Source organism: Tauraco erythrolophus, chromosome 2 (genome assembly GCF_009769465.1).
Source record: "Tauraco erythrolophus isolate bTauEry1 chromosome 2, bTauEry1.pri, whole genome shotgun sequence".
NCBI classification, from domain to species: Eukaryota; Metazoa; Chordata; class Aves; order Musophagiformes; family Musophagidae; genus Tauraco; species Tauraco erythrolophus.
Window position 1 is genome coordinate 110,720,779 of NC_141466.1, and position 9,220 is coordinate 110,729,998.

The window sequence follows — 9,220 nt, forward strand, 5'->3', positions numbered from 1 at the left end:
CTAGGCCCCCTTTAAGTACTGGAAGGCTGCGATAAGATCAACACGGAGCCTTCTCTTCTCCAGGCTGAACAGCCCCAACTCTCAGCCTGTTTTCATAGCAGAGGTGTTCCAGCCCTTGTATCATCTTCGTGGCCCTCCTGTGGACCTGTTCCAGCAGCTCCTTGTCCTTCTTGTGTTGGGGACTCCAGAGCTGAACACAGTATTCCAGGTGGGGTCTCATGAGAGCAGAGTAGAGGGGCAGAATCACCTCCCTTGACCTGCTGGCCACGCTTCTTTTGATGCAGCCCAGGACATGGCTGGCTTTCTGGGCTGCAAGCGCACATTGCCAGCTCATGTTGAGCTTCTCATCCATCAGCACTCCCAAGTCCTTTTCCTCCCTGCTGCTCTCTAATCCATTCTCTGCCCAGCCCGTACTTGTGCTTGGGATTGCCCCGACCCACGTGTAGGACCTGGCACTTGGCCTTGTTGAACTTCCTGAGGTTCTCACAGGCCCACCTCTCCAGCCTGTCAAGGTCCCTCTGGATGGCATCCCTTCCTTCCAGTGTATTCACAACACCACACAACTTGGTGTCATCTGCAAACTTGCTGAGGGTGCACTCGATCCCACTGTCCATGTCACCGTCAAAGATGTTAAATAGCATCAGCCTCAGTACTGACCCCTGAAGAACACCCCTCGTCACTGGTCTTTGGAAGAGTGGGGTCTTTGGAAGGTGGCACGTTCTCAGTTTTGATCTGTGTGGTGAGTGACAGGTTTCGCAAATAATAGTGAAGATTAGGAGTAAATACGGCTCACAGCAGTAAAACCAAAAGTAATTAAATTATGATGTCGTTATGTATTATCATCAGATAATGGCTTTGGGAAGAAAAGAATTATAAAGTCAATTGAATTCTGATCTTTTCAGCCTTAGTAGAAACTCTGTTGAAAACATGCTTACTCATCTTTAATACATGCCTGAATTCGGTGCAAAATTAAACGGATGGGTGGGCTTTTAGAATGCTTGAGAGTCATGTGTAGGCATGCCACAGGGTGCACGTTAACCTATGCTTTCTTCACAGTTGTGCCTACAGGGTCGTAGAAGAGCGAGGCTCAACAACAGTCACTAATCCATCTTCATGTGTCAGTGCAGGTTCAGCTCTATTGAGGCAAATCCTTACCATTGCTTTCTGACTCGTTCTAAAACATCTCCATTAATGGAAGGTTCACAGCTTTCCAGGGCAACCTGTTCCTGTGCTTCACTATTCTTTGCTGTAGAGAGCCTGTTTTCTAGTTTCTTTTCTGTGATTCAGTTTAAAATCATGAATACTATGAGCATAGAGAGTAGGTTATTCTCTTCCTTTTTCCATGTTGTGTGGTTATACTGACCAAAAATGACAGGTAGGTGTTCAGCAGGACTGTGCTGTCTTCCTGAGAAACAACCAAGAAAATGCACTAGGTAAATAAAGCAAGCCTTAGATTTGATAGAGTAACAGCTTAGTAAAAATTGTTTTGAGGCTTTTAATGGATTTTATTTTCCTTCTAGTGCTAAAAATTATGATTCCTTAAGTACACGTGTTGGGTTTCCCTCTGCCACCCATATCAGTTGAAAATAAGACCGTAACTGGTTCTGGTTTTATTGCAAGCTGATACATTAGAAATGATTGTATACTTGTTTTTACAAGAAAGTGGTAAAACTTGTGCCACTTAAATATGCATTTCAACATGTGTTTTGGTTGGTGAGAAAGTTGGATAGCAGATTGATTCGTGTCCCTAACAAGAGGAAGTGGCTGAGCCAGTCAAGGGAAGTTGCCTTTGTGTTTGTAAAGACTCTCAGTTACTGAGTAACAAACAGAATAAAAGGGCTATCAAAGGTGGAAGCCATTCGTTGCTGTTCTGCTAGGGCCTAAGGTTAGTGTTCAGTGGAGTTTAATGAATAGATTAAAAGGAGAAAGTCACTGCTGTGAGGAAATTCACTTGAGACAAAGTACATGTTTGAGAACTTACACAGGAGCAGTGTTCAGGGAGTTCTGTGGAGAAGGAAATTTTCTGTTCCACTAGCATTTGTACTCTTCACTGATATTCCTATATGAACACTGTTAAATGTATATAATACTTCCATTCACAGATGAAGAAGGAAGGTCAAAACAGAAAGTTAGCTTCTTTTCAAATGATGTGTAGAACAAGGTTTTGCTGTTACCATTAATAGAAGGTAAATCACAGAAAGTCCCTAGGGAGAGCAGAAAGTAAACTGAAATGTAGCTTTAGGGAAAAATTCCTGATAACATAACTGATTAAAGTAACTCGAAGTTGAAATATCTAAAGGAAGGAGAAATTGAGAATGAAAAACGCTGGGAGAATGAAAGGAAAATGAGGCAAGAGTATGTCATGTATTGTGATGATAACAGAATGGGCGAAGGCAATTTCTAACTGTGCTGATGCAGCCTTATACAACAGAAGAGTATTTGTCTCTCCTTGCCCTGTGCTGGCACAGGCACTATATGTTGTAGCGTTCATCTCTTGCCACTTTGTTACCAAGGCTGTGCCTACAAACTTGAAGAAATACAGGGAGGATGAAGAACTACTAGAGAGAAACTAGCAAAGAAATATTGCTTAAAGTGAACACCCCAAAACGCACCTCTACACCCAAGTCCGAATCCTTATCGCCTCAAAATCTGGGGCTTAGCTTCTCTTCCTCTTTCAGTTCTGTGCTGTAATGAAGCAGTTTCTACCTCTGCCACTTAAATTCACGCAAGACGAGCTCAAGGTCTGTCTCTGCAAGGAGCAGAAGATCTATACTCAATGCAGATGGCAGAATTCATGGGCTAAACATAATTAAAAACTATGATTTGTTTCCTATGACTGTGATTTGTAGTGTGGAAAACAACTTTGATCCTGTTTCAGAGTTACACTGGAAAGTCTGAAAAAGTGATCTGGTTTGTTGTTTCATAAGTGCATAATAATTACCTGTAACAGATTGCCAAGGCATTTTACAGTCAGATCTGTATGACTCGGGAAGCAATCGGCAATGTCAAATCTATGTTTGTTAGAGAGGTGTTTTTTCTATAAAGAAGAACAACAACCTAAAGAGCTTTCTGAACTCGGGAACTGATCACTGCAGGCACTGAAGTGGAGCATGGGGGAGAAGGCAGATATTTTAGGATTCTCTTAGGTATACAGGACCGAAGAGAGAAAGACTGAATAAAGAAACCTTTGTGCTAGATAATAAAGTTAGTTATTTTCTTAGATACAAACCCAAACATTGTTAGACCAAATACAAAGAAATTAATAAAGCTGAAGTTTGGCAGTAGGTAAATATTTGGTTTCCTGAACTTGCTATAATGTTAAAGTGTCATCACAGGCAAGATTATAATTTCAGACAGATACAAATGAGGAGCAAATTAACACAAATCAAGATCTTTAGTGGAAGTGAGCTCAAGGTTTTATGCAAACACTTTGATGTTTAAAAGGCTCCTAAGGCCATTTACAAGCTCTGGAAAGAAGGTTTTATCATTGAAAAAAGACAGCTGTGATGTGAGTTTCTATTCTATTCAAGCAGGAATAAATTACATATGAGAAATTCAGTCTCTATTCACTGTTACACCATAATATGGCTGATATTATAGTTACAGATGATATTCCAGCAAAGAATGTTTTTGTTTTTAGTAAAGTATTGCATGAGAGTTTCCTTCTGATTCAGATTCTTTTAATTTGGAAGCGTGATGATCCAGTGATTTCAGCAGATCTTTCTCCACTAGCAAGGCGAGTTACAAGCAGCTTTATTCTCGCTGCAAAGGGGTCTTGCCTAGAAACCAGCACTACACAGAAGCAGATCTGAGGTCATAAATCCGTACGTGAGTGAAGTTTCTTTGCAACTGAAAGCAAAATGCTTCCCTTAATTGAGTCTGTTTTGTATGTGCTTTCCTATTGGCCTGTGAGTAAACCTTCTTTGTAAGGCAGGAAAGTTAATGCAAATAATTAGGTGCGTTCCTGTACTGCTGTCATGAGCATTGTAGAGCCAACGGTTTTTAACTGCTTTGAAGCATTAATCATAAATCTCTTTAAAAATAGAAGTAAGGGGAAAAATGGAAAACAAATATAATTTTTATGTGAAACCCATTGGCAAATTCTGAACTTCTATGTACACCCTTTGTACTTCTTGGAAATAGATTGGTCTCAAGTGAAGGGCTCTCTGTATTCTGCCCATCTAAGGTTGAAATATTGCCATGTCATTTTTTATCTTGATTAACACTCGTGGCACAATCTACTTAGCAATGCAGTGAGGTTTACGTATTCTGTATGCTGAGATCATTGGTGTACGTAAGCGTACTTTACTTTTGTGTTTTGCTTACATTCTGTCACTTCATACATGTGTAATATCTGTACCTGCCTCTTATTTTTCCTTAATCTGAAATTTGAATTCTTATAGAAGTTCCTGAGTGAGCATGCTTTTTATGTGTTATGTCAAATTTACACTTAAACTGGAATGCTACTTGCAATAGAAAAAAAATTGTCTCCATCTACAAATGCTTATGCAAATTGTTGTTTCTGAAGCATTTACTGAACAGAATTTACTCAGAGATTGTTGTGATATGAAGTGATAAACTTCAGGTTTTCCCCTGGAAAACCAAATTCAAAGAATTAGTCCTTTGTATTACATTTTCTCGTAGTATGATCCACCATAATGAAAGAACCATTACCTAATGTTCCTCTAAACAGAAGGTGACTGCATTGTCAAAGACTGCTGGTGAGTAATTGCAGATAGTGCTGCCAGGTTGTGACTAACTGGGTACAAAATTTTAGATTAAATCATTTACAAACTAGTAATGAGTTTTCAATGCAGCTTTTTTTCTGTATTCTAAAATACTTAAAATGGACTTCATTTTATATGTGGACAAGGTATATCTGTATTTATTTGTAAGCAAATGCTAAATGGTCTCTCAGAGTGTAAGTGCTACTTTTTGGGTTTAGGAATGACAGCATCATTCAGAATGGCTGAAAGGAAACGAAGTTAATGATCAGATTCCACAGAAGAGAATAAAGGAAACTTCAGCACAAGATGTTGTTGCTTACATAATAACTTTGCATGTCTGTTGTATTTTATATACTTTCTCAGAAGGCTGTGTTTTCTTCTCTCTGTGAATGTGGGGTCAATGGTGTTGAATTTTTGTGGTTACTATGACACTTGTGCAGTATTATTTATTTATTTTTTCATCGTATAATTCTTTTACCTGTGACGAGAACATGTCTGAATAGAAAATAGTGATGCAGATGGAGGGCTTGCAGTAGTATTTTCAGTATTTTTATTTTTCCAAAGACAAGTTTATTAAAAAAATTCAGGTGATGTGGGCTATATGAGGTTTTTAATATGTGCTCTGAACTTGTTTACCCACATTCATTCCTACTTTTCCTCAACTACCTTTGTTTCTGAACTGCCACTCAGCACTTAGACATACTACATTTAACTTTGAATGGGTTAAAGATTGATTTGTAGGGTAAATAGCAGGTTCTGGCTTTATTTACCAAAGATAAACATCAGGGTATTATCAGCCCCCTGGGTGCATAGCTAGAGGATCTGAGGTATACCTTCTAGTTTGAGGATACAGCTCTGTCAGATCCAAGTTCTGTAAGTCAGGAGCCAGCAGTTACTGCTTTTGGCCATAATTGTCTCTTAAGACTACAAGGTGACAGTAAATAGAAAGAATTCAGTAGAAATTCTGATCAGAAATTCATGAGAAGTTTTAAAAATAGTGTTGTAGGGGAGAAAGAAAGAAAACACTTCATGTCTAGATTAGTCTAGTGTTTTCAGGAAAATTTTCTACACAAATCTAGCCACATCTTCCAGCCATAACATGAGATGGAGTGTGAGCTAGAAGAGCCTCAAACCTTCTGGGATTTGCAAATAGACGTGCCGGGAGAGGATCCTCCGTTAGGAACAGTCTCACTGTGACCAAACTAATATTTACGAAGTGCAGCATTTTCTGCTTCTGAGCTTGTGAAGTCCCAGGATCCAATGAAGTACCAAAGTTGCAGGGTGTCATTGGGCTGAGTTTCAGTGCTGCAGGGGCAGTGCTTCCTAGCTGGGTTTTGTTCACCTCCCATGCCAAACTTCTGCATAGCACAGAAGTCAACCCAGAGGGCTCATGTAGACCTTGCAAAAGAGCCATTCCCATTTTGCAGTCTTGCTTTAATTCTTCGGAAAGATAACAAGCTTTTTCTCTACTATTTTGGGATTTCTTCAATCCCTAATTTCATGTCTCTTGTGTGAAGAGATCTGGGCTCAGAATTTTGCAATGAATTAGCACCAGTAGTCCTGGTTTTAGCTGGGACAGAGTTAGCTCTTCTTTTTAGCAGCTAGAAGAGCTCCGTGTTTTGGTTTTGCTGAGAGGCTCGCTCTGAGAAGAATGTTGATAGCAAGCTGATGTTTGTGGTTGGACGTGAGACTCCAAGGACTTTTCAGTGTGCCGGAGTGCAGAAGCACGGCGGGATAAGGGGGGAGCATAGCCGGGACAAGGGGGCCACGATTCCCCTTGTGATTTGTGGTGGAACTTAAGATTGAGGGCCAAACTGGCCAATTAGTATTCCATATCATGCAGTGTCATGCCCAGTATAAAAGTGAGGGGCAGCCAGGAAGAAGGGCTTTTGCGCTTTGGCTCTTTCGCCGCTTTTACTCTTTTGCACTTGCTGCGCTTTTGCTCTAGTGCCTTTTTTTTCCTCTCTCTTCCAGTACTCCCACTCTCGGAGTACCATCTCTCTCTGCCCCTCTCTATTTCGGGGCCTCGCATTCGTCCAGGATTGCAGCTTTGGGACGAGATGGGCTGTGGATAAGAGGGGGTGGTGAGCATCTACACTGTGTATTAAATCATCTGTATTAAATTGTTCTTATCTCAACCCACGGGTTTCCCGTTTGTCCTTTAATTCTCTCCCTCATTCCTAGGGGTGGGGGAGTGACAGGCTGCGTGGGTTCGGTTGCTGGAGTGGCCTAACCCACGACACCAGTGAACCACCTGGCACAAACCAATTGTATCACCAGTACCCTGAATGCTAATGCTGCTCTAAGTAGAGCTGCAGTCATAACCTTTTGGCCGGTTGCCATCTCTGTGCTAGAAGAGATTTCAGCAGCAAGTCATTCTTCACCCTAGTCGTTATCTGGATACTGTCAATATAATAGCCTCTGTGCTGTGTCCTTCTGAAATAATGTGGATTTCTTTCCTAATGAATAAGCATTTGTCATGTAAAAATCATCCCTGAGGAATTCTCTCATGTAAGGAATCGGTGCAGCTGAAGAGATGTATGGAACACAGAAGGCTGTTAATTCAGAGATCCTGTTAGAGCTCAGGTGGGGTACACTGCAGTTTTTCCCCATTTATTGTATATCCTAAGGTGTAACAACAAAAAAAACACTCAACTTCTATACTAATCTAATGTGGTGAATGTTCATTGATTATTTACGATAGTGACACAGATTTTTCATGTGTGAATGCTACTAGCCTAGGGGAAAAATAAGTTGAATAAAAAAGTGGTGAGGATTACCTGTTTGTAAAGTTTTGCTTTGTTCATGTCAGAGAATATATGGCCACAGTGTTCAACTGCCTGGTAGGGACCACACATGAATGGCTTCTAAAGTAATGGAATTTCTTCAGCACTACTTTAGCTATCCAACTTCTTAATTGAATCATGCTTTGATTTAAGATCATTGTAACTTTTATGTTGCTCAAGATGGTTTTTGATTGCAGTGTGTATAAAAGAAACAAATCTGAAGAGAAAAATAAATTGGATGCTGGGTTACAAAGGCATGTAACAAAATCCAATATTTGTTTCTTTTTTTGCATCCTAGGGGGCTTTTCGATGGGAGGTGGAATGGCAATGCATTTAGCATATAGGTTTCATCAAGATCTGGCAGGAGTCTTTGCTTTGTCTAGTTTTCTCAATAAAGACTCTGCTGTTTACCAGGTGAGTGTGTGATAGACTTCACAGAAAAACTGCTTAGCTAAAAGAAAAACATAATTAAAATTAGATATAGCGTGTGAAATCATCTGAGGCGATTGATTAATATTCTAAACTTAAGATCCTGAAATTATGTAAGCAGAGTATTAGGGAAGTGAGCCTTTAAAGCTATCCTTATATGATGCATTGTTGCTTTTTTGCATAGACAGTACAATTATTTTGTTCAAAGTAAGTAAGTGTAGAGGCAGATTAACAAACGAAATATTTTGCAAGTTGTCCTTAGTTGTTAGAGAGTCCATGTAAGCGTAACTATTCTTTGAAATTTTTTGGCAAATTATGATACTCATGGGCTCCATCTGCTGTCATGAATTTTTTTTATTTCTCTTATTTGAAGAGGGATATATAGACCTTCCAGTAGACCCTATCGTTTTTCAAGAGTTAGCGCATTGAAAGTTGAAGTGCAGTTTTTTCCCAGTCCGATTTCCTTGCTTGCTTTTGTAGAGATAGTACAATATGACCACTAAAAGGCAGGTTAATAAATGAAATGCTGTGTCAATTGGCATCATGTAATTGTATCTGTTGTTTCAAAATTTTTAGTGATGTGTCTGACAGTGTTTCTTCTCCATCTAGGCTTTGAAAAGGAATGAAGGTGTTCTTCCAGAATTATTTCAGTGTCATGGAACTGCTGATGAACTAGTTCTCTACTCGTGGGGTGAAGAGACCAATAAGATGTTAAAGTCTCTGGGAGTATCAACATCACTTCATAGTTTTCCAGACCTTAATCATGAGTTAAGCAGAACTGAAATAGAAAAACTAAAAACCTGGATTGTAAAGAAATTATCTGCTGAAGCAGCAAAGACAAACGAATAAAAGAAGATGCAGCTTTCATATACTTTCTGATTTTTGTGGGTTTAAGATCATGTGTGCTGTGTATATGGGTGTCCTATATACATTATATAAGCACAGCTTCAGGTAGACACTGTTATATTCCATAACGTTCACTTAAGTGGTGAAATGATGGTGCTGACATATTAACACTTGCTTTATCATATGGGTTTCTTTTTCTGTCTTCTTGTCCAGTTTTTAAATACACATCCATGTCAGTCTGTGGAAAATAACGACTGATAATATTAAAGCCATTCCTAAATAATCAAGACAGTATTCAGGAAGCATTGCTCTAAATTTCCCAGATACTTTTTTGTTTGCTTTTTTGGGTGTGTGTTATAAGATGGAAAAATATAGGTGGTAAGGTTGTCTTTTTAATGGCATTACAGGAGAAAAATGCCAATTATTAAAATA

General features: G+C 39.4%; 1 protein-coding gene across 1 annotated transcript in view; it reads left to right on the top strand.

The window, feature by feature from the left end:
- LYPLAL1 (lysophospholipase like 1) overlaps positions 1-8,847 on the top strand; it is a 30,282-nt gene extending 21,435 nt beyond the window's left edge. Inside the window, exons 4-5 of the mRNA XM_086629520.1 lie at positions 7,812-7,927; positions 8,552-8,847. Coding sequence (XP_086485646.1) covers positions 7,812-7,927; positions 8,552-8,791 — 356 coding nt within the window. The 3' untranslated portion in view covers positions 8,792-8,847. The remainder of the gene's footprint in view (positions 1-7,811; positions 7,928-8,551) is intronic.
- Positions 8,848-9,220: the final 373 nt, after the last annotated feature.